The sequence below is a fragment of the Andrena cerasifolii genome, chromosome 5, assembly GCF_050908995.1.
Source record: "Andrena cerasifolii isolate SP2316 chromosome 5, iyAndCera1_principal, whole genome shotgun sequence".
Lineage (NCBI taxonomy): Eukaryota > Metazoa > Arthropoda > Insecta > Hymenoptera > Andrenidae > Andrena > Andrena cerasifolii.
In genome coordinates, this window is record NC_135122.1 from 291,696 (window position 1) to 318,423 (window position 26,728).

General features: G+C 41.8%; 1 protein-coding gene and 1 long non-coding RNA gene across 9 annotated transcripts in view; one reads left to right on the forward strand and one right to left on the reverse strand.

Moving 5' to 3' along the window:
- Positions 1 to 9,877, reverse strand: part of LOC143369402 (uncharacterized) — a 119,309-nt gene extending 109,432 nt beyond the window's left edge. The window contains exons 1-3 of one of the 4 annotated variants that reach the window (XR_013085392.1): positions 9,807 to 9,877; positions 9,524 to 9,734; positions 9,063 to 9,364 (exon numbers count right to left, since the gene is read on the reverse strand). This is a non-coding gene — a long non-coding RNA (uncharacterized LOC143369402). Of the gene's footprint in view, positions 1 to 9,062; positions 9,365 to 9,447 lie in introns of those variants that run through there. The other 3 variants (XR_013085390.1, XR_013085393.1, XR_013085391.1) reach the window with 3 other exon arrangements.
- Positions 1 to 26,728, forward strand: part of LOC143369376 (KICSTOR complex protein SZT2) — a 391,751-nt gene that overhangs the window by 89,843 nt on the left and 275,180 nt on the right. For 4 of the 5 annotated variants that reach the window (XM_076813233.1, XM_076813234.1, XM_076813236.1 and 1 more), the window contains one exon: positions 3,532 to 3,609. The exons of the other annotated variant lie outside the window; for it this stretch is intronic. In XM_076813233.1, coding sequence (XP_076669348.1) covers positions 3,532 to 3,609 — 78 coding nt within the window. The remainder of the gene's footprint in view (positions 1 to 3,531; positions 3,610 to 26,728) is intronic. 5 annotated transcript variants of the gene reach the window in all.

A 26,728-nucleotide genomic window follows, 5' to 3' on the forward strand; every position in this document is an offset into this window, starting at 1 on the left:
CTTTTAATATTATTTGAACAAAATTTCGCTAGTGCTTACAATTTTTGAGAAATTCTTTAAATCTACACCATTGATGAATTCTAAACTTTAAGGCCCGGTCAGCACCCTCATGTTCGATTGCAATAAACTTTTTGAGGGATTATTTTCTTATGAAGTGGAACTATTTCAGGAGGTGAGAGCAAAGAAATACGTAGGAAAACTCCAGACGTGTAAAGAAGGATCACCCTATAATGCTCACGAGCAACGTTTTCGACGAAGCTGTTATACACTTCGTTTGGCGGCCCCCGCAAATCGGCGCCCGGGGCAGAAACAGCCGCCGCGCCCCCCCAAACTTACATCCCAGGAACTTCAGCATATGCCAAAGCTGGCGGGGTCGCCACCTATGGTGCCCCATGCACCATAGGCCGTTTCCCTACATATTCATAATGAAATATAGTTCGAATTGATTCATGTGTAAACTCATTTTCGTCGATATAACAATACCAATCCATCGGTAATACTCTCATCAAGGTATAATGAGAAATATGAAAATTTTAATATAAATTGGTGGATGACTCTAGTCATACCCATGGTTTTGCCTGTCTCGCCGTCGATCGAGGGTTTCTCACTGGTGCGCTATTTCACTCACTCTCGGTTTAACGCCAGCTATTTCTATAAGAGTCGCATACATCCTGGAAAGCTTGGTCAGACAAGGCATAACAGAAAGCAGTCTTATTTAAATGAAATCTGCAAATGGAGTTGGTAGATTAAACAATTTTATCATTGAAATGGATAAATTGTACCGTTTATTGCATTGGTGGCCCACCTCGACCAGTGATTCTGTTACTATGACTGTAAATTTCTTAAACATTTGGAGTTTTTGAGTTGCTACTTCATAGGTAGCGGAAGGGGTGGGAATATGGCCCCCCGTTTTATATATCTTCCTAAAATCTGATTAATAATTTAAATTGCTTCCAATTTTTGCTTAAAATCTATCTAAACTAATAAGATTGTGTGTGATAAAAGATAGAAGAAGAAAAAAAACAATTTAGTTGAATTTAACATATATTATGAAACAATATCATTTTCGGCGCTCATACAAAAGTGAGGGTGTGACGTACGTCACTCCGGGAGTCGAGGGTCTGTGTTGGTAGACTTAGCCGGTATGCCAGGATTCGTTTAAGCCGTCGGGTTAGCTAATATGTCGTTTATTTCCTCGTCTTGAATTTTGTATAGTATTTACGATGGTGTGATATTTTTATGTGCCGCATACGCTCCGCGGCGTGTAGGTCAAAATAATAGACGAGACTCCGGGCGTCTCTTTATCGGAGCGGCTTGGTGCCGGAGCGTCACGTTATCGGAGCGAGATCGCGATCGTGCAGCCTCTGAGAGTCTCGGTAACCGAGCGGAATCGAGACCGGGCAACGTCCAGGAGTCTCGGTAACGGAGCGGAGTGAAGATCGGGCAGCTTCCTGGCGTCTCGGTAGCGGAAGGGTATCGAGACTGGGCAGCTTCCTGGCGTCTCGGTATAGGACCGATAGGGCGAGACCGGACAACGTCCAGGTGTCTCGGTAACGGAACGGTATCGCCGTGATCGAATGATCGGCTGGTTACGCGGATATTTCTCCAGTTCGCTCGCACCGGGCAGCTTCCAGGCAGGCGTGCTGATAGTGGGGATCCCTGTCCCCACTCGACCTGCCTGCCTTGGTCGCGCCGGGACTTATGTCCGATTTCCTGGTAATTAATAGCTGCGAGAAATCGACGCGATCTAGCGGCGCGGTGGGGAGTGAGCGTCATCGCGCTGACGCGTCGAGAGACCGGCGCGATTCGGCATGGTTCGGCTCGGTCCGGTTGCGGCCGCCCGAGCGCCGCTCGGGATCTCGCTCACTCCTGATCAGGCCGCCGCGGGCTCGATTCCTCGCGGTAGGACGCTACGTCACAAGTAATATGACCCTCTAAGAAAAATCATAAAAAATAATTCTTTGTCAACATCAGAGATCAATAATAAATGAGTAAAAAATATTCTATTATGTATACACACATATTCCACTTTTTCGCACGATGTGCACTCGCTATGTTGCCATAATTCTCATATGATAATTTCGCCACGTTCGTTCAAGGCAATAACGTCCGCCACAAAACTTGCATATTGCATCGGTGTTATCAGAAGCTTCGTGAGGAATTTCGATGTCTGAAATATCAGAGTATGAGTTTTGGGGCTCATTACCCGGGGGCCATACTCTCCATTATGGGGGGCCAATACATCAACACGCATAGTTTTGGAATCTTTATGTTTATATTTGAAAATATCAAAGATTAAGTGACCTTACTTATAAATATCGATTCTAACTACCTTTTATCAAATATATCCCGACACACAACACTTTACTTTTTATAAAAATTTAAACCTACACGAAATACTTCTTCTTGGGGACGACGAAAATCTTTCGTTTTGCAGGTTATTTATGCTTATCAGAGCGACGACTATGCTCCATCTAGTGTCATATGTTTTTCTATGTGTATATAGCTAGTAGGTGCAATGGATAACACTATTAGCCGCTAGATATTTTTCTTTATATGAAAATCACGATGGGGCCAAATTACCAGCAGGGAGCCATACCACCTTTTTCTCTATATGCTATTTCTGATTCAGAATTAAAAATAGAGTTTTTACTTCGCAAATGTTATTAATGTTTTGATTATCGAAGTACTGAACGAAAGAGCACTTTGAACACTTTTTAAAACCGTTAGATCAGGGCTGGTCAACTTGTCGATTGGGGAGTCCGAGTGCTCCTTATGTCCCCCAGACCCACGCGGGAGCCGACGTCGGAGCTGATGATACTGCACGCCACTGATGCCAGAGTCGTCGGACATGGGATCCCCACTATGACCTATCATCACCCCCCTCTTTCCTCCCATCGCATTGCACACAAGCATCCTGTGCTGCCTGTTGGGCTGCCGAGCACACGGGCAGGAGTAAGGAGATGCTTGCGTGCAGTGCGATGCTAGGAAAGGGGGGGGGCGGTGATAGGTCATAGTGGGGATCCCATGTCCCACGACTCTGGCATCAGTGCTGCGCGCATTCAACGGTTGGGGAAATCTGTAGTAATGTGCGTGCAGACCCGTATCCACAGGTTTAAATAACTGACATTTTTGGGTGCCCAGGGAGCCAAATTTTATTGCTTCCTTTACATCATTTCGGGGCTGATTGTCTGCTAACAGTGAAGGACTTGAAGTTTCTACCCCTACAGATTGCCCCACCATTAGTTTCTGGCTCTTGATAGCTATGCGGCTCTAAGCTCCAAAGCGGGCGGCTCCAGAAGACACGAGTTGGCCGAGCTTGCGTTAGACATTAAGGGACTAAAATTATAGAATAATATATTATTGTAGTTATTTATATTGTTTAATTCATATGTTTAAATTTATTATCCATACTTAGTATTTATGTTACTTTGCAATTTCTTTAAGTTTGATTTTTATTACATAATAAATGCAATCTATGAATTGATCTATCCCCAATGTTTTTATCATGTACGTATTACATTATTTTAGGATATCCAACATGGTGAAATAGTTATTGACGAAGTATATACGGCAACAAAATGTTTTCTGGAAGATATCATAAAACCAGTGAGTACCGATTATATTTTTTGTATATAAAACGTTTTAAATATAAGCATTATGGGTAGATGTCTTTACATCCTCAAATATATTTTCACTGATGTTTAATAACACAGTTGGACAAAATTTGACTTTTTTCGTACTTGTAACATTCAACAGCCGTTTCTTATAGGTTTTCGTGCGCTGAAAACGAATCTGCAAAGCCGGGAAACAGGTTGTCGACGTTGGTTGGCTGTGGTATCACTTGGTTTGGCTTGGCACTGCCGGTGGTTGTTTCCCATCTTGGCGTTGATTGGTTTGATGTTACGGTATCATCACGCGCACGCGTGGCGGGTCTCAGTTCCCCCTCCACTACGAATAGTTTGACCACGGAACCCATTTCCCGGCAACGCTGCAACGATATAAGTTATTAGTGCATTATGAAAGTTTAAATTTGTTTAAATAACGATAAAGGGGAAAAGAACACCCGAAATGCACCCATTTTGCAGATGTCTTTCACTTTATTTCCAAACCTAAGGGTCCAGGAGAAAATCTGACTACTCCACGCGATCCAGAAGACATTTTTTCATCGAAAAGCATCAACAGAAGTTGTAAGTCATGTTTTGTTTTCTATATGGGGCGCGTTCCACTTACGTCCAAATCGCCCGCAACGCCTCGTGGTTTTCGTTGCACATAACGACCGCGGCTGTCGTGACCGCGCTACAGACGTCACGGATGACGTCATTGGCGCGACCGCATCGCCCAAGCGATGCCCACGATCTGAAGTGATCTGATTGGCCCGGACTATGTTTTCGACTTTCTTAGCTCCTTTGTTATTTAAAACTTGTAATATTTATGAGCATAAATAAAAGTAAACAATACTTTACTGGTCATGCTTTATCGAAATTTCCACTATACTTTTCACCCGCAAAACTCATAACAGCTCATAAGCAAGTGGAACGGGAAATTTCCGGTCGTCGTGGGCGCGGTCGATTTGGGCGCAAGTGGAACGTGCTCATAGAAGCAAAATAATTTGATAAAACGTGCGGCGCTGACCGTGGTAGTCACGCGCGTCAAAAGATTGTGTCCCACTGTGCGGCAGTGAATCACGCGCTCCTGTTGACTACCACTGTCAGCGCCGCACGTTTTTCCCAAGGACCTAAGAATTAAATGGACGGAGCACAAAGCTGCGGGGCCTAAGCTTGTGCAGGAAGGGGGGTGAGTGATACTGCGCATGTGGTGGTGGGGGGTCCGTGATTGATGACCGTGATATATCATCGGTAACAGGCATTGCCGCTTTTATTTTTGTTATGGTTAAGTTTGTCGTTGAATTTGAAACGTTAATGCATAACTGCAAATTTGCAACATTATAAGTAAATACATACATATATATAAGGAATATATAAGTGTATATACAGGGTGTCCCAAAACTGTCGGAGTACCTTGGAAGGGGTGACTCAGGGGGTGATTTGAAACAACTTTTTCCTTAGCGAAAATATTGTCCGAAGCTTCGTTAACGAGGTATTATCAAAAACCCCCGACCGATCAGAGCGCACGCCTTCCGCCCGAGCTCCCGTTGTAGCGTTGGCTACGCGGTAGGCGGCTGCGCTTGTACTACGAAGGTACGAACAAGCAAGTCGGCATGCATCGAAGGAAACCGCGTTACACAGTTTTTATTTTAAAGCGGAATCTTAAATAATAATTGTTTGAAGTGAGAGGACAAGAAATATGCAAATTTCGTTTTCAAAAAAGGCGTAAACGAAAAGGTAATGTAACAAAAAATGTACGACAAGTGATCATAATTCGGTATAGAGGTAAAAATCCGTAGTTTAATGACGGCCAACAGAACTAAATTTAAAAAAATAATATTAGGTGTATGAATAAATTCTTTCAGACTGGATTTACATAATCGGTATAAAGCAACCGAATTTCTATCGCAGTGATATTCGTAAGCTACCAGAAAAATGGCAAAAGGTAATTAACAATAATGGAAATTATTTCGATGATTGAGTTGTTTTTATTTATTTTTTTTTAAATCAAACTGTTATTGAACCCTAAAATCGAACAGAATTTATTTCTACACTTAATAATCGCTAATAAATTAAATAACACTCACCCCTACGGGCATTCCTTTCCTTTCTTTTCTTCCTTTTCGGAAACCTGTGTCACTATGTAGGTCACTGTGTCGATCCTGGTTATCGGTGGACGAAAATATTTATGGTAGGGTTGCGTCCAGTGCTCGGCTGATCGCAGGTATACGACACCACCCGAAGGTAAGGATCGCAACGTCAAGTGCGTCCGGGTTATTGTACTGAATATTCACTTCACTGCATGGCCACTAACACTGATCACTTAATTAAACTTCTCATGGAACGCGTAGTTCCTACGTTATAAAATTGGTGACCCTGAAAGGGGCCGATTACTGTTAGTTGTGCAGTTGCTCGATGTGACCACCCTCAGCGTCTATGCACGCCTTGCGGCATCATTGACTCCGTTGAGAATAATCTTGACGCCAAACGCCGAATCGTACCCTCGCTGGGGGTTTAGATGGGCATACATCCAGAACATCGCGTAACATTCTTGAGCGGAGAACATTTTTGGGACGAGATTGCTAGCTGACTGGCAGGATTTTTTCCAAGCAACTTCCTCTACCCCCAAGAAGTTTCTTTCGTTCCATTATGAGTTGACTCCCACCCGAACAAGGGGCTTTAGGTAAAAGGACGCCAGCACATTTTTGAAATACACGTGCTTTGCAGAAGTGCAACGAACGACCCATCCTACACTTTCACCTAAGTCCACGCTCCGTCCTTTTACTGCCAATGTACCCGTTGCTTCGAGATAGTCAGCAGACACCACGTGTTTCGGTTCGAAAGGGCCCGAAGACAAGAGAAACACAAATTCTTCGAGTTGCTATAAAGAAGAAAAGGCATACCATTCCTGTTTCCGTTTTCGAATACCCTGAGTTGACAAGCTAAGCCATAAATTACCCATAACAAATCGTTCTCTACCGCCGACTCGCAGGACAATACGGTAATAAACCGCGACCCTGGCGAAATGCTTTGGCCGACCAGCCTGATTAATTTTAAATACGTCTCGCGGAGAGACACAGGAAGAAAGGGGGTAACTCGCTGACTGCGCGTAGTCCCACCTGCTTCGTCCTTCCTTCCAATTAAAGGCAAGACCCTTATCTCTCGAGTATAAGCACGCGCTCGAATTTCAAAACAAAAGCACGCGTCCGATTGGTCGTAATCTAACCAATCGAAGTTCAAAACAAAAGCACGTTCAATAACAGTTTGATTTAAAAAAAAAATAAATAAAAACAACTCAATCATCGAAATAATTTCCATTATTGTTAATTACCTTTTGCTTACGAATATCGCTGCGATAGAAATTCGGTTGCTTTATACCGATTATGTAAATCCAGTCTGAATAAATTTATTTATACACCTAATATTATTTTTTACATTTAGTTATGTTGGCCGTGATTAAACTACGGATTTTGACCTCAATAACGAATTATGATCACTTGTCGTACATTTTTTGTTACATTACCTTTTCGTTTATGTCTTTTTTGAAAACGAAATTTGCGTATTTCTTGTCCTCTCACTTCAAACAATTATTATTTAAGATTCCGCTTTAAAATAAAAATTGTGTAAGGCGGTTTCCTTCGATGCATGCCGACTTGCTTGTTCGTACCTTCGTAGTACAAGCGCAGCCGCCTACCGCGTAGCCAACGCTACAACGGGAGCTCGGGCGGAAGGCGCGCGCTCTGATTGGTCGGGGGTTTTTGTTAATACCTCGTTAACGAAGCTTCGGACAATATTTTCGCTAAGGAAACAGTTGTTTCAAATCACCCCCTGAGTCACCCCTTTCAAGGAACTCCGACATTTTTGGGACACTATTACCGTTTCGACACAAAACATGTTCAAAGTTGAAAATTTGCAATTTTTTCAAAACCGAATTTGTCAAAACATGAGGGTGATGGCGACAAACGGTTTGCGGATTCGTTTTCAGCGCACGAAAACAGAAAGAAACAGCTGTTGAATGTTACAAGTCCAGATGGCTATCGAACTGTGTTATTAGAGTTGCAAAATATATTTATAAATCTCTTTGTCTTTTGGAAAAACGTTTGGGACAATGTTTTTCTAATTGATGGTATGGTTTACTAAAGTAAACAAATCTTTACTGTTTGTAGGAGTCGGAAAAAAAGAGCCACGGCGTCGGGGATCGAACCCGAGCCGTCCGCGTGCTGATCAGTCGCGTTTGCCACGGCGGTTGAGGACAGAGACTGTAGAGAGTCGGCGTAGCCGTGGTGGCAAACGCGAATGATCAGCACGCGGACGGCTCGGGTTCGATCCTCGACGCCGTGGCTCTCTTTTTCCGACTCCTACATGTTTACTATTCCTAATTAATTACTTTGGACGTATGCAATACATGTAATTATACTTGACAATAAAACGAATGCTTGTAACTTAAAAATCTGATCGTGAGAACCACGTACTGAACGTTGGATATAGCAACAAATACTATAATATATCCGCTTAGATCCTCTATTTTATATATATACACATATATGACTGACAATGTTACGTCATGTTATGACTGCATAGCGTTCTGACTATCGCAATATATCACAATCGGATCCTTTATCCAACTATCGGTTATATGTTTCAATACTCTTTGATGGGGTTGCGCCACCCTGAGACGCTCAAAACAGCACCAAATTAGACGATTTTTTTTTAATGATATTATAGTCCTCAGATTAATTAAAGGATCACCTCTAGGAGCCCAAAAAAGAGGGGCACTTTCATATGGTGATAATTCCGGCCAAAATACTCGTATCGATATTTTGAAAAGGTGGTTTGAAATAGGGATTGCAATACCGGTAGACTGGTTTAGAAGTATCTCAAGAAGAAGCGACTGTGATCCAAATAAAACCTAAAAATCTGAGTCAAGTCATCAAAAAATGGACATATTTTTAAGTGAAAAAAGTAAGGAGGTATCCAAGCAACAATTGTAGAATCTGAGAGCGCTTTATCTCTGGCTGGATTATTTTGTACAAAAATTAGGTCGCGATCAGGAGACCAGTGTTTAAAGAAATTATGTTTTTTCCTGCTTATTTGTTAAAAAGAATTGTTAAATAAAAAATATTTAATTATGTATGTAAGTTAAGTTCTTTTTATTGTGTTCGTGGTAAAGATCCATATTAATAAGTATTGTCAATAGTCCCGAGAGCGCAGAGTCTGACGTCAGATCCGTAGCCATCTGTGTCCGCATTTGGCTGCGTTCTGAGGTGCAGTGCCTGCTGCCAGGGTCTGACGGCAGATCGGCAGCAGATCCGCAGCAGATTCTGCTGCCCGTCTGACACATCCAATAGCGCCATCTGAAGGCCACAATTGCCAAACAATTCCCTACGCGTGTATCCCTATCCTTACATGGTTATGTAGCTGGTTAGCAGGCAGATTCTGCAGTTTAGTAAATAATTAATTCTACTTATTTCAAAAAGTATTTATTCTTTAATAATATACAGGATTGGCAATTTCAATTGTTACAAAATAATGTAAATAGCGCATATAAATCCAAAGAGGAACTTTCAATATTTAATTTACAAATCCATATACAGTACGTCGCGTAACCAGTGGTACCTATTAGGGGCGATATCAGAAAATTTTATTCAATATTTTCGACTTCTTTTCTGTATAGAATCATCATATTCCCTGTTGTGTTAATACTTACTTCAGCTCCATCTCCACACAGTACACACCCTAGGCGATCATGCATGCTCCTGCGGATGATGATCCATGCATGTGTTAACTTATTATATACGAAACAAGACGCTAAACATTTGCACTTCGCGCATAACCTTACTTTTCTGTCTTGCACATAATGTGAATCTCGATTTCCTCGGCGTAGATAATTGGAAATTATTCAATTCCATAATTACGTTCGCTTTCTGGATACTTCGAGATAATATGTCTGGATATTGATAGTTAGAATCGCGTGGAATATTCTTCGAGCGTTCGTCTTCAAGCACAACGGATACCACTGGTTACGGGACGTATTGTATATGGATTTGTTAATGTACATATTGAAAGTTCCTCTTTGGATTTATATGCGATACTTATATTATTTTGTAACAATTGTAATCACCAATCCTGTATATTATTAAATAAAGAATAAATACCATTTGAAATAAGTAGAATTAATTATTTAATGAACTGCAGAACCTGCTTGCTGGATATGTGGGGGTAGGGATACACCTACAGCAATAATGGTACATTTGTGTTGGTGCGTAGGTAATTGTTTGGCAATTGTGGTCTTCAGATGGCGTTGTTAGATGTATCAAGCGGGCAGCAGGACCTGCCAAGCAGGGTCTGCCGGCAGAACCGTAGCTGAATGTTGACGTAGGCTGCACCGCAGCTGGCGGCAGATCCTGCTGCCAGATCTGGTTATCAGGGCGTTATTTCAAAATTGTGGGACTGATATATTTGTTGTATCTTGTTATTTTCAAATGGAAAATATCGATTTCAAACCTATTTATAAGATACTCGCCGTTTAAACTCGCCGTTTAAACATTAAGCGTCAAGGGGTAAGAAAATAAAAGAAACTTTCAGGAGTTTCATTATTAGTTTTTGAAGTAAAAATAATATTTTGAAATTAACAATAATTATTATTACAGTTCATTTTTCTTATGGTAATCATGAAAACAGTTTCTACTACTTGTAAAACATAATCGGACATTACATTTTACACAAATAACACTTGTAATTCCCTTGATACATAATCTGCATCTTCCTTTCTCTGCAACTTCCTTGTAAAAAGGAAAATGTCCAAGAGAGTCGAAACGTATTTCATTGTATGGATGCAAAACACAAGGTTTCTTCTTCTTTTTAGTATTCTCCAAACTTGAATTTGAAGTGGATGGACGACCACGGCGTGTTTTTTCTCTGCCCAATTGAATTAGATCGTCAGCTACACGCATTTTAAATATTTTGTACGAGATATTTGTCTGTTTCTTTCGGTAGACTAACCATGCGTTGGTGAGATAGATGTCAATATAATAATAAAGAATGGGCATATACGACCTCCGATTTTTGTATTTCAATCTACAGGGTGTCCCACTAAGGAGTGGACAGCGCGATATCTCTTAAAGTATTGTCGATAAAAATATAAAAAAATAGGGAATTACATGGTTCGAGGGGGCCCATTTATTAGCGCGAACGAATTTTGTTTCCGATTATTATTTTAAAAGATACGATGGTCAAGTTCGGTTTTTCAAATGGAACTATTTTTTTTGAAGACCTGAGTTGATAGTGCGTTCCAAGACAAATTCAATAAGCTTTAATGTATACACTTTATTTCCACTGGTTTTTAAGATATTGCGCTTGCAAATTTACTGATTTTCACTGCAAGAAACCCCTCTGGAATGGGAAAAACCGGGGGCGGTCTTACTGGCGCCACGGGTGGCACTGCCTGTTGAAATGGATACTTACCTGCCAAAGGTCTACGCCAGAAATGGCAGGCCTAAAGGCTGGACAATTCTTTTCCGTCAGAAATGCTACTTAGGTAGGTATCGTTACTTTTATTTCGCACTTGCTTCTACGCTCGGATGGCTGGTTCTTTTGGGAGGGATGCAAGTTGGATTGGTTCTGATACAATCTGCTCCCTATGGTTGAAATTTAGTCTAGCAACTTTCACTCCTCCTAACGTAACCACTTCAACTTACATCCCTCCCAAAAGAACCGGCCATCCGAGCGTAGCTGCAAGTGCGAAATAGAAGTAACGGTGCGCTTCTCGATACCGCAGATGTACCTACCTAAGTAGCATTTCTGACGGAAAAGAATTGTCCAGCTTTTGGGCCTGCGAACCCTGTCGTAGACCTTTGGCAGGTAGGTATCAGTTTCAACAGGCAGTGCCACCCGTGGCGCCAGTAAGACCGCCCCCGGTTTTTCCCATTCCAGAGGGGTTTCTTGCAGTGAAAATCAGTACATTTGCAAGCGCAATATCTTAAAAACCAGTGGAAATAAAGTGTATACATTAAAGCTTATTGAATTTGTCTTGGAACGCACTATCAACTCAGGTCTTCAAAAAAAATAGTTCCATTTGAAAAACCGAACTTGACCATCGTATCTTTTAAAATAATAATCGGAAACAAAATTCGTTCGCGCTAATAAATGGGCCCCCTCGAACCATGCAATTCCATATTTTTTTTATATTTTTATCGACAATACTTTAAGAGATATCGCGCTGTCCACTCCTTAGTGGGACACCCTGTATATAGCGATACAAGATAATTACTCTTATACACTCCACCCATATTTTTTTTTGGAGTCATACACAACATTCGGGCACTGGATTTGAATACGTTTCTTGTGTTCCTTTGAATAACATCTCAAAGTGGATTGAGGGTGAACACCATATGTAGTGCTTCCGATATAACCCGGCTTAGTATAAAAAAATTTGACAAGTATAAATTAGTTGTAGGTAATATTAGTGTGTGTGTGTGCGTGCGTGTGCGTGCGTGTGTGTGGGTGTGCGTGTGCGTGTGCGTGTGCGTGTGCGTGTGGGTGTGTGTGTGTTCTCTCGCTTATTACATTATGTTTTAATTATTCTATATTTAATCTATATTTAATTATTCTTAATATCTCTGTAATATTTATTCTTTTAATATTCGCCTAAATCATAAATTATATATAAAAGTATTTACAATGAGTCTGGGCGGTAATACAGGATGGTTCTGTGATAATGAAGATCGGTTCTACTTTATCGACGGTCTGTATCATTGGGTTCGAATTCCAGTGGGATGTTAGAGTAGCATAAACTTGTCCATTGGAATCTTCTAATGCAAATGCATTGAATCCCCATTTTGTCGGTTTCTTGGGGTTATATTGACGCAAGTTCCCAGCAGTTTTGCCTTTGAAAGGTACTATACTTTCATCAATAGAATAAACGCCATTCTCAGCTTTGTATTTGTGAAATCATTCATTCAAAAAGGTAATTATAGGACGAACCTTATAAAATCGGTCTTGTGTTGAAGAATTTATTTCTTCATTGTTTACAAAATGGAGAAAACGTCTAATTTTTTCAAATCTGTTTCGTGACATTACAGAAACAGTCTTATTGACTCGAGTATTTTCTTCCCAGTAATCTCTTATTGCAGGTATAACAATAATTCCCATCCATATAATAATTCCCAAAAAGTGTAAAAATTCCTGTCGATCTAATATTTCAACAATGACTTTTGAGTTACTTGAGTATGATATAAATTGCTTTGATCAATTATATGATCAATTATTTCATAAGTTAAAAAATCTAAGAAATATTGTAGAGGTATATCAGATAAGTTTTCTGCATTTATATTATTTTTTATTTTCAAATTCTGGAGGATTCAAGTCATCAGAAGACCAAGCACGGTGTGGTTTTTTGTTTTTCTTTCGATCTAGTAGTTTCTTTTTCCTTGCTGGCTGTTCCACATGATCTTCCTCTTCGTCTTTATCTGATTTATCAATATGCCAATCTTCAAAATTATCATGATCATCATTTAGACATGCAGGACGATTGATGGCTTCAGTTTCATCATCTGAATTATCAGATATATCAGAAATATATGGATTTGGTGGTTTCACGGCTTGATACGAATTCTTCTTTGCACGTGTAAGCATTTTTGCTACCGGAAAAATAATGAATTGTACAGCTTAACTAACACTTTGTTTGATTACTACGGTGCATTTTGAAATTTAAAATACTCACATATATAAGACTTGAAATAACTTCACAACAATTTTGTGCACATAATTTATCTTTCCACTAAACATAACGATGCAAATTTTAATGAAAAAAGAAGAACTTACCTCTATTTTTCACTGATTTATTTGATAAATATTGTTGCGCCGGTTGCAAAGGAGTGGAATAATTAGACGGGCGCACACACAACACAACTATATTTCCGGTGTACAGGGCAACAGCAATAGAATACAATGTTACAAGCCCAACCCGTACTTCCGAATGCCACGGCGTTCGGTACAAGACCGTCTTCTTGTCGGCCTCCCGATCGTCCTCTTGAAGGGGGGGCCGACATTCTTCTATCTTCAGCTACGAGCACCAGTAGGCTATGCACAGGGCTATACCCGGTGCTCGCAACAATATAAAGAAACACAAGATGGCAGCTTGAAGTAATAATTCACAATAAATTTTTGAAGAAAATATTTGATTTCCTCAACCGAAAATATTGAAATCTACATTACCACCAGGAAAACTACGGATGGTTGCTAACAAAACTTAAGTATAAACAGATAACAGAACTTTATGCACTTTTAAAATGAGTGCTGCACCGCTGCAACTCTCAGAGTTAGTGGGTTAAAATTGATAAGTGACAACTATAGAAAGTCGCAGTTGCCAAACTTGTGGTACAGGCGAAATATAAAGTCCTTGAGCGACCTTTATATATCAAAATATATAAATAAAAAACACGGGGATATTTTTTGTGTCGAATGGAAGATTTTAAGAGGATCGGACAATACAAATTTTAAAGTTGAAAAATAAGGACTACCCTTTTACACATACTATTCTGCGATTTATTTCAAATGTGTTGAGTCCAAGGGATAGAATAAAAGGTTCCGGGAGAAAACACTAGACACGCATGGCTAACTTAAATTGTATATATTCTTACAAGAACTTAGATTAAGGTATAGCACAAAGAAGACAAAACAAGCAGTTCGTAGCGTGGCATGGCCATTTTGCTAGTCCCCTGACCCTGCGCGCGCAGTCCTCTACCGAAACGAGGATCGCATGGGAGCATGCGCAAACCCACAAAAAATGCATTTCCTATTACAGGACACGAGTTTATACATGCAGTACCACAATCACAAGTCACACTAATTTTAATACCTAAACCATGCCGATTTGTATCATCAAATTTTACATCTCTGTGACAAGTATTACATTCCAACAACTGACTCAGCGCTGAGAATACTGCCAAAAAATGCACAATACAGTACCTATGCGTTGGATCAAAGATGATTTCTCGTTTTTTAGTAGCCCATAATTTTTTAGCTGGTGAGCTGGCAAAACTCATATTGTGCTTGAGAGGAAGCGTTACGAAACGAGCGAGCGACGAGCAGCCGCGCGATGGCAAACGAGCGAAGCCGAGGCGCGACGCTTCGCAGCACCCCCCACTCCGAAATCCACGAGAACGGTAACTAACTAGTACGCGCTGCACATAGGAGTATTTATATTAAAAATCCGACCAAAGGAAAAATCAGCAAGTTAGTCAAAAAGCCCACCCAATCCATTTTTCTTAAAGCTTGATAACCGGTCCGTCAAACGGCAGCCATAAAAATTCCTCCCGCTCTTGCGCCTACCCGGAGAATCAGTCGGAAGCCAGTCATTGTCTGAACCCCAAGTTTTTGTTCTCAGCGCTTTCGTTTGTGATATTTGTTTTCCTTGCTATTGTGTTTTGTATGGTTTTGATAAGCAAAAAAAAAAAAAAAACATTTTGAACGTGGAAGATGGAGGTATGTACTTTATTTTAAAACATCATTTTATCAATTTACAGCATATGCATATGTTTTCTACAAATGTCTAAAGAAGGCCTAAATAGATTTTTTGTTTACCTAATTTTAGCAGATAAGAGTGTTTTTGTCTATGTGTCGGGTCATGTCGGGTAATATTTTTTGCTGATGTGAACCTTAGACCAATTTTAGTTAAATATCATATTAAAATCGTCCACCCTCTTCTGCCATCTCGTTTTTTATTACTTCAAACGTAGTAAGCCAAAAAAAATGAAATTTTTCAACTTAGTAATATTTTATATTTTTTTGTAGATTCTACGGAAACGGTCAAGCAATTTACCAGAAGAGAATAGGGCAAATGCAGTAATATTACACTAATAAAACTAAATTATGCAATCTGGATAATATTACTTTGCAATATTGCAGTAACATAGCAGTAATAATTCTGTGTAAACCGGGGAATAAAAGATATTTTTTAAAAGTTTCCTAGGCAGCATAATTTTTTAATAAACTCCTAATTATGTGTTTTTTGCATGTATATACATTGCAAAAAAACACATAAAATATTTTTGTCCGGTACAAATACTCCTATGTGCGCCGCGCCGATAGATCGCGTCGATTTCCCGCAGTTACACTTTACCGCGAAATAGGACAAAAGACCCGCTACGGCCGAGGCAAGGCAGTTCTAGTGGGGATAATGGAGCCCTCTTACCGCAAGCGCGAACAACTGGATCTTGTCCGGGTTCGACCGTTGTGGACGCTACAAGCGTTTCTCCTGCCGTGCCGCTTTCAGTAGAGCGACTGGACATTGCCCGGGCTCTCTGAAACTCCCCGATCTTTCTGTACGGTAGACAAGGCAAGTGGACCTTGCTCGTGCCTGGACCGTGAGTAAATCCGCAACCCCTATTCCGCTGTACCTTCGTGCACCTGTACTGTCAAATAGCGCGAAGCTTATATATTATATATAACGGCAACAGTAATAATTGTAAATAGCAAGTTGTGTAATAAGGACTGTAAATTAGAAGCAACAAATACATTGAGTGAATAAGTAAGAAATAACTAAATTTCGGGACCATCAAAAGACTCGAATTAAGCAGAACTCTGCGACTCGACTGAATTACCAACCGAGTCTCTCCGATTCCGAGCGACGCCCACGAGGTGGTCGTCATATTTGCCGCCCGAACGGGGAATTGATCGGCAACAGATAAGCAGGAAATAAATGAGCTCAGCATTAAGCCAGCTCTACTGCCTGAACAAAACCGAACTAACCGAGGCGCTCAGAGAAGCCGGCGAGGATACCGATGGGACCTTCGACGAGCTGCGAGCACGCCTCCGCCGATACCTCGTCAGCTCAGAAATGACTAATTGTAACACCGACGAGGCCGTCACCCCCGCTGCAACGGCAAGCAGCGGCGAGAAAACCACACCGCCCCTCACAACCGCCATGGGCCATGTCCGGAAGTGAGGCTGCATCTTTGACGGTTTGAAAGACGCACTAAACTTCATTGAACGAATTAGCGAACTCCGGGAAAGCTAGCTATGGGATGTCTGAGGACCAAATGCTTAGATGCTTACCGGAAGTACTTAAGGGCCAAGCCCTGCTGTGGTATCGCAGCAACCGGACTGGATGAGAAAACTGAAAAGATTTCCAAGACTCCCTCCGCCACTTCTACTTACAAGATCTCAGTGAAGGCGATCAGGAAGAAGAAATCGTGCAGCGGAAACAAAAGCCCGGAGAGCGCGCTGACGAGTATCTAATGGCAACACAGACATTAATTCGGAGGAGACACGGTCATGTCACACCCGCTCGACAAATCGAACGATTCTACAGGAACCTGCAACAGGAATACAAACAGTACATTCGCCTATCCGAATGCCCCAATATTCCAACCTTGTTACGAATAGCGACACAATACGAGACCATGGTTAAGGACGGGGAACCGCTCCGACCTACCTTACAACCAACGAAGCCTCAACCCACACACGGGACTCGCGAAGGTGAACATCGCCTATAATCGTGCCACCTGCTGCTGGTAATGCGGGCAAAGGGGGCCTCAACTACAAGACTGCCGATGTCCCGCACGGGTATTCTGCTCGTATTGCGGGCAAGCCGACCGTCTTTCGCGAGAGTGCCCGTGCAAACAACGCACGGGAAACGGAGTAAGCATCCGGAGGTCTGTGAAGATAGCACCCCCAAATGCGATTTTTTAGAAAAATTCAGCGGCATTCGTTTGTCTATCGTTTGCCCACGTTTGCCCAACAAATATTTTCGTTTGCCCAGCTTTAACGAAAAAAGTTGTGGACAAAAAAAATTATCACCAGCACCCCCATGAAAACTTTTTAATAATATGACAGTGTGAAATGATTGTTCATCATTTGCTCACCCAAAATTTTAGTTTGCCCACCCTTCAAAAAAAAGTTATGACCAAATTAAAAAATTCGTGTTCAGTACTCAATATGAACACTTTTGAATTTTTTAAAAGTAGCATACGATTGTCCACGATCTTGCCACGTTTGCCCACCCAATGATTTCGTAGGCCCACCCTCCAGAATCGAATTATTAATAAAAATCGCGAAAAGAAGGTTACTGGTGACGCGATCACGATTAAGTTCGATTTTTGTTATGTATATTATGAAAATCCTTTTTTCAACGATGCATTTATATTCCAAAGCCAGCCGACGTAACTGATTATTCCGCCCGGCTCCATGACCTCTGGGCATCACTACCTTTTATTTTTGAGATTGATTTGATTAGATTTTTCTTTATTTCCCGGGATCATGGTTCGCGTCTGTAGGAGGGTCAGCGGGAAATAATAAAAATGCACGGTACTGGTAAAGATTGGCTTTATTTGTCAGTGATTCCGTCACTGGTCCAGATGCGACCGAGAGCACTCTAAGCATTCACGCTCTTATATCTACCTTACTCACGCACACACACATTCATTCCTAAACGTGAGCTTCTTGCCGCTATCGCCTACAAGGGCCCGCCTGTCCGGGGCGCCTGCATGGCATCACCCGACCCAGCCGGTCCAATGCTTACACGTCTAATATCCGGTGACACCGTGGACGGCTATTCGGTTATAAGTGTCACTTTCGACAGACGCAAAACATGATCGCTTATGAAACATTTCGATCGGTTAATAACCATTTAGGGGTTGATTGATCGCGCAAGTCGCTTTTTGCAACCACTGTATGATGACACTGTGGGCGGCTATCCGCTTGTAAGTGCCACTTTCGGTGGGAGCAAATTACGAACATTCAAGAAACATTTTAGCGGTAAAACTATTAATCGCAGAAATTGCGTTTTACACTCGATACCCGATGACAACGTAGGCGGCTGTCCGCTTTTAAGTGTCACCATTGACGGACGCAAATCACGATTAGTTTAATCATATCTTCTCGATTAATAACATCATTTATAGGAAAGGGTGATAATGCTCGAGTCACGGATAAGGATTTTGAAGATAAAACTTCGCTCACTTTTATATTGTTCACAAACACTTTTTATTGTCACCTTTAATGCGCTTTACACAGACATATAAATAGTCTAGAGTATAACTGGTACCGTTACGATTAATTAACATGAGAATAAGTATTTCAAGTTGAAGAACAATTAATTAATGCGCTCCACAGGTGGTCGGTCACTTTTTACAGGGCAACCGGTCACTCCTTCTCTAGTATTTATCACATGACAAATCAATGGTGGGACACATCATCCCACAGCTTCTGCCTGGGATCTTCCAGGCAGAATCTTCCCATCGCGCTATCTGAAAGTTTTGTTTACTAGTTTAGAAGTTTCTCTGTTGCACACCCTTTAGGTGTCTTTTCTTCGCGACTAATGCACATTATTTTACTTGACTTCCAGCAGCGTCGATAGCTAGACTTTTACATTAATTCATATTTAGATTTCTACGTTAATCGTTTACAATATTCTCTGTACGAGCGTTTCCGTACAGCTTACGTACCAGGGGTCGAAGTTAAATATGTTGATCCACGCATTGGAGTTCGATTTACGGAAAATAACGGGAAGGCAATCTTCTGGCGAGGACCAGGGGCGCAGGTCTGCGAAGGTGGTGTCGACTCCGCGTGCGGATGGGCCTCTGACGCATCAGGTGGTGTTCACTGGGGTCTTCTGGGTGTGCGTGCGGGCGGCTAGCTGGTGTACAGTTGGCTGGCCGCTACCTTCTTGATGCCGGCTGTCCTGCTCGCTGATGCCGTCCTTGTATTATCGTAGTTTACGGAGATAGTGCCCTATCGGCGGTACGTTGTATAATACTTTGTATAATGTTTTCATATGAGGTGGTTATAATACCTCAAAGTATGGAATAGTAAATATAAATGATTTGAAGGTTAATTAATATTAGATTCCACGTCGCGGGACGTGCCACATGTAATCGCCGCTTGGCTTTAGTTTTCAAGATATTTGCGAAAAACTGTCGGTATTATTGTTTTGCATTCTGCCTACACATACATTGTATACACACCTAACAGGTACCTTGTAAGTTAAAAATATTTGAAGCTAGATCAGCGCGGGGGGTGTACGCCCGCTTGTGCGCGCATAAAGCATGGTAGCGAACCGATGTGAGTTGGGGTGTTTCCGAGAGCCTCCATACACCCAACATATGCTCTCGAAAGCACTCTCTTCCTAGGAAAAAATTATGTTTAAGAACTAGTTAAGTTTGAACTAACCTTTGGACTAAAACATAATTTTTTCCTAGGAAGAGAGTGCTTTCGAGAGCACCTGTTGGGTGTGTGGTAACTCCCGTCAACACCTCGACGCATATCGTTTCGCTACCATGCTTTACACGCTCGCAGCCCCCCCCCCCCCCGCCCCCCCATTGCGCTGATCTAGCTCTAAGCCTATACCGATATCTCGTGACATACATATACTGAAGTATTCTAAACATCGAAATAAATAGCAACTGTTGTTTTTATTTACTGTCTAACCAATCTCTAACATCTTTATCCCAAACTTTAGAAATAAGATCGGTACCTCTGTATGTAATATCGAAACTATTTTTGCGTGTATCTCGGAAACGAACGTGGAGCGGCGGTAACATGTAGAGGAAAAAGTTGTTCAGAATCATGTCCCGACAACATGTCCAAAAATCTTTGAAATCGGTCAGGAAACATAATTACCTTCTGCATAATTACCCTTTTTCATCGATGTAAAGAACATGAACAAAATTTCTAAGGAAAAAAGTTACTTCTTTTTTTAAACGCTATCAATTTTTCAATTTCTCATTTTTTTCCCTTCAAAATGGGTCAATCTCAGCGTAAACTATCTAACTTCAGGAATTTTTTTCTTTTTGCTTTTTTCTTTATTAGATGAATGTGACAGGTGTTACACGTCCTGCTAACAGGAGTTACATCGTCCAAGAGGTCGATAAGATTCCACAATAATTAATAAATAAAAAAAAGGATCGACATAAAAAAATATTTTCTGCATGTTTATAGATGCCTCCGTATATCCCAAAAGAGTTTAATCCAATATTAACAATCGTCACAAAAAAGTCATAAATATCAGTTACTTTTGTGGCTGTTACACAAAAATCCGGCCTTAACATGTGTGTCGTTTTTAGATCTCTATATTGCACTCATCGATTCAACTAACGAGGGGAGTACGCGAATGGGACGAGCGATTTTTTAACGAAACCGGGCAGAAAATGTTGATGCCGATGTGTATAAACAAATTCCAGAATATTAGCTGTGAATGACCGGTCATTTTTATAAAAAAAGGCTTTAAAAAATAAAATTATGACGTCGTCGGATCGATTTTGTTCTTCATTAAATGGTAGATCTCCATGAAAGAAATACAAAAGTCTTATTTGTTATTGCGAGCACGCCATAAAACGACAGTAAAGGAGCAATTAGTGACCCAGAAAGGTCGAACCCTAAATCGTCTTTTCGTGCTGTATTGTATCAATGTATTGGCAACTCTTTTATTCTAGATGTTCGTAGGGTACATAAATGCGAAATAAGGATCTGTTCAAAAGGGACAATAGGGGCCAATGATGTGGCTGTAAATTGTAAACTGGTAAATCGTGTAAATACATTTGTAACTCCCTTATTATTTATCCTATATCGCAGGTATTATACTGTGATTAGTAATTATACGATATATTTACTAAAAATAATAAAATTATGGAATTCTGATTAATCACAATGCGCGCAATGACGAAAATGTAAGGAGAGGAAAAAAACCACCCCATTACAGGGTTCGAACGCTATTTTCTTGGATCATAATGTGGGATGCTTGCACCTGGGCTAATGCGGCTGTTGAAAAGTACTTCACCACAAGCTTAGTTAACGGGCTATACTGCGACAAAAAATGCATTTTCTGATTAAATTATTGATCCTATGGCAATAACACATCAGACTTTTGTATTCCTTTCATCAAGATCTACCATTTAATGAAGAACAAAATCGATCCGACGACTTCATAATTTTATTGTTTAAAGCCATTTTTTATAAAAATGACCGGCTATTCACGGCTAATATTCTGGAATTTGTTTATACACATCGGCCTCAACATTTTCTGCCCGGTTTCGTTATAAAATCGGTCGTCCCATTCGCGTCCTCCCCTCGTAAGTAGTGTTCTGGCTCTTCCTCCGCGGTGATCGCCTAGGCGATGCTGTCTGTCCTTTCACCTCTACGGTATTGCTGCTACATATGTACCTGTAGCAGTAGTATGATTATTACTATTTACAGGAATAATTGTCATGTTATTACTAATAATAATAATGGAGAATAGACACACATATGCAAGTGATATGTAGAAGTAAAGAGTACCTACATTTGCGTTAAAAAACACACCTTTTTCTCAGTCTTTTTGACGATGCGAGTCTTTATTCGTAGGGCTCTCATCGCCTTTCCTGTACAACGCATACAGTGATTTCTAAAATCACAACACGGCTTCATCGAGATCCCCAGATCTATAACCTTAGACACCTCACTGAGAGTGTCAACCGCCAATTCATACGGATACTTCACGCAACGCCCCCCACGCACGGCCCTAAGCACTACACACTTAGAGGTGTGGAGCCTTAGTCTATTATCAATGCACCATTGCCCAAACCTATCCAGATCGCCTTGCATATTAACTGCATCCTGATGGCAGTGGATTATTTTAAACACCTTAAGGTCATAAGCGTACAATGGAAAGTTAGATCCTACTAATATTTCGACGAAATCATTAATGAATACATTAAACAGCAGCGGACCAAGGTGCGACCCCTGAAGAACGCCGGAGGAGACACTTATAGGTAAGGAGAGACCTTGATAATCTGCTCACGACAGGAGAGATAGCTTCTAAACCACGATAGAAGGGGCCCACAACATCCCCAGGAGGACAATTTACGGAGCAGGATAGAGTGGTCTGCCGTATCGAAGGCCTTTTGAAAGTCCGTATATACCGTGTCCACTTGCAAGTCCTCATCAAGGGCCCTGGCCACGAAGCTATGATACACTGCAAAGTTGGTAGAGGTAGAGCGTTTCGGTACAAACCCATGCTGGTCATCGCAGAGGGAGTGTGCGATCATAGGCGATAAGAATCTGTGACAATCTCCTCGAATAGCTTGGGCATAACCGATAACTTACTAATAGGCCGGTAATTCCCCACATCCGACCGGTCACCCGCCTTGAAAACAGGCGTCATGAGGCTAGTTTTCCACTTCTCCGGAAAAACTCCCCTAACCAGCGACGAATTAAAGATGTTCCAGAGGGGCCGCGAAATAATGAATCTACAATGCTTGGGGAGCAGAGGAGGAATGCCGTCTACACCTGGTCCCCTGCTCATATCCAGCGAATTTAGTTTCTTAAATACGTCACCTATGCAGGTGATAAGTGAACTAAGGCTTAAGCCCTTGGAGGAATTACAATTTAGGTCCAAGGCAGGCGACTGAACAGACGGAGAAGTATACACGGACCCAAAGTAGGAAGAGAAGTGATTAGCTACCACTAGATGCGAGGATGCTGACGAACTACCATGATACATATTATTATTATTATTATTATTATTATTATTATTATTATTATTATTATTATTAAACGTCTTTATTGCAAACAAACAAGACACAGCAAGTAGAAAACAGAGAGAAACACGACAAATGCAAAGGCGGGGTTCAGTCAGGACTGTTTTTCAACCAAACCTTAAACGAGAACTTAATCTAGACTTAAAATTAATACAAGAAAAGTAAAGAAAAGAAAAGAAGAGAAACGACGAGAAGATGAACCGACCAGATCGCAAAATATGTTTTGAATTGTAGAAAAAATATAACGGATGAAGCAGTAGGAAAGATTTACAAGAACATTTGAAAGAGGAGGGGGTCGGGAGAGCGCGGATTTCGGGGGAAGCGAATTATAAAAATGGGGGCGACATAGGAGAAGGAAGCACGAAGGTAGTTAGTACGATGACAAGGGATGGAGAGCATGTTTTGGGAACGAGTAGAGTGGGCAGTGTGAAAGGAAGCGTTGGACGGGAGAAGGTTAAACAGGTAAGAAGGGGAGCGGGCATGAAGGATCTTATATATGATGCAACAAAGATGGAGAATCCATCTCTGTCGCAGCCAGATTTTTTCAGAAGAGGCGAGACGTGGTCAAATTTACGAGCACAGAATGAAAAGCGGAGGCAGGAGTTCTGAATGAGTTGAACACGGGAGGCAAGGCCGGCGGATAGACGAGGACAATACACAATATCCTAATAGTCGAAGAGAGATATGATAAGCGATTGTGAGAGTAGAAATTTTTGATGAGTTGTAAGGAGATAACATGCAGGGTAAATGATACGGAGACGAGTATACGCAACACGACAAAGGTCAGAGATATGATTTTCGTAGCTTAGAAGAGGATCGAAACGGAGCCCAAGACTTTTAAGAGAGTTGCAAGGAATGAAGCTAGCAGAATCGAAGGAGAGTGAGAAAGGAGGCAGCTTAGCTAACAGAGGAGGGGAACCGATTACAATCAAGGAGGTCTTAGAAGGGTTAAGGGAAAGCTCGTGCGATCTGGTCCAGCTCAGTATATCCCCAAGTTCCTGTTGGATTACAGTGGTAGTTGTGTCGATATGAGCAGGATTAATAGTAGTAATAAGCTGTAAGTCATCCGCATACATGTGAGCGACAGAAAACTTAGGAACGTTAGGAAGGTCTACCACGTATATAAGGAACGGAAGTGGGCCCAATACAGATCCCTGTGGAGCACCACTCCGGGTGCATCACGGGGAAGAGTACTGAGGGTCACGCGCATTAAAGACGACGACCTGCTGACTGCGATCCGTTAGATAGGAGCGAAACCAGTTAAGCGCGAAAGATAAGAGACCAATATGATGCAGCTTGGCAATCAACAGGTCGTGATCAAGCGTGTCAAAGGCTTTAGAAAAATCCAGAGACGTGACGACCGCCAGGTGACGAGAATCCAGCGCACGCAGAATGTTATCAGAAATATGTAGCATAGAAGTCGCGGTACTGAACCCACGTCGAAAATCTGACTGGTGATGCGGAAGGACACCACACTGTTCTACAAAGTGCTGCAGTTGCCCGCAGCATAGCCTCTCGAGAAGTTTCGACAGGAACGGGATTAAGGAAATAGGACGAAACGAGGTAATGCCTGACCATTGGAAAGAACGGTGGTTTTTGAAATAGGATGAACTATTGCATGTTTCCAGATAGAAGGGACTGCACCGGAGGATAAGGATGAGTTAAAAATATGGAAAATCGGATCAAGACAGTGAGGAATACAGTAGAGGACCATTGTGCCAGAAATATCATTAGGACCAGCTGATGTAAGTTTGATGTCCTTAAGCGCACGATAAAGGTTGTTGAGAGAAAACGGAGAGAAGGAGAAGCTGTTGGCAGTAGAGGAGGAGAGAAATTTAGCAAAAAGCTCAGACGGGACGCTGGTCTGAGGGAGCGAGTCAAGGAAGTGGTTGTTTATACGGTTAGGGTCGTGTAGAGGTGTAAAAGAGGAGGGACGTCGTCGGGGAGAGTGCAGACCAGAAAGAGTGATGTGATGCCAGAATTGTATGGAGGAAGATGGAGCAGTAGACAGCTGAAGAAACAAGGCCCGTTTTTTCTGACTGAATTGCGCGTGTACATAAGTTACGTAAGTTTTTGTAATTCGACCAGTGTAGTGCACTATGGGATCTTTTAAGTTTAGCCAACGCTTTGTTACGCATCTTATGAAACCTTTCTACGTTATACATCATCCACGGCAATGGAGGTTTGGTTACCCGGATTCGTTCAATAGGCGCGAAGCGATCGAAGAGTGAGGATAAGTGCGCATGAAGGAAGTTCGCTTTATCGTCAATAGAGGGAGCGTTGTAAAGAGGAGACTAGTCAAGACAGTGGAGAGCAGAATTGAACTCGTCGATCGGAATCGCTTTAAAGTTTCTACGTAGCAGATATTGGGGCGAGCACGACAACGAGGGAAGATCAAGAACAGCGTAAGTTAAGTGTGATCGCTGATGTGACTAGCATCCAACAAGCCACACCCGGCCGGATTAAGATCTCGTGATAACATAATAAGGTCAATAAGCGGTGACGATGATTTAGTGATACGCGTAGGTTGAGAGATAATTTGTTTGAGAGAAAGAACAGTCATAAAATGAGTTAGGAGCCTAGTGTCCACATTGTTCGGCAAGTTCATATTGACATTAAAATCACCCAGACAGATTAGGTGATCGGCACTACAGTACGTGTCAAGTAGATAGTTGAGCAGTGCGTCAAGACACCCAATGTGGCAACTTGGAGGGCGATATACTGCCAGAATTAACACACGAGTACGGTTAAACGTTAATAGAATGCCAGCCATATCAAGAAGCGGATCACAGTTGTACATAATCGGCACACTATCACACACAATGTCATAGCGAAAACTGGTTTAAACGTACACTGCAATGCCGCCACCACGGCAGAGTAGATCGGAATGCCTGTCAACGCGTAGTAAGGTGTAACCCGGAATTATCAGGGACGAAGAGAGAATACCCTCGTGCAACCAAGTTTCGGATAAAGCTACGACATCAAAATTGTACTTCGCAAGCAGGTCAACAATATTTGTGAAATGCAAGGTAAGAGACCGTACATTAAGATGCGCAATCACAAGGTGGTTCGTGTACGCAGATATAATGTTAGTAAGCGATGCGTCGCTCGTTGACAGGGCGGTAGAACCGGCATCGGTTAAAGCTGCAGAAGCAAGAGTAGAGAGCAGTGGTCTGTCCGGGCCGTATGACGTAGACCAGGAGCACGATATCGCAAGAGCCGACCGCAAGCAGGATCCCGCGCGAATCAGATAGCCAGGCGATGATCGTCATTGCGGATGCGGGAGAGTTGCAGCAGAGTGTGCTGCAGAAATTGTAGAACGATGTTGCCGAAGCTGAAAGGAGTGAGCCTGCAACGAGCCGTCCAGTAGACTAGTAGAAGAGAGCTGAGGCGTAGAGGAGATATCCGGTGCGTTGGAGTTATTAGAAACAGTTTGCTGCCCCATCTGTACCATTTGAGCAAACTGCTGCGGCGAGGAATATGTGAACGGCCGCGAGTTCTCGTTCGGTTTAAAGTAGACAATTCCCCGCTTCATCCACATGTAACTGCAGTGGTGGGGATTTGCCCAAAGCCTTGGCCTCCGCAATTCTGCGTCTCTCCTCTTTA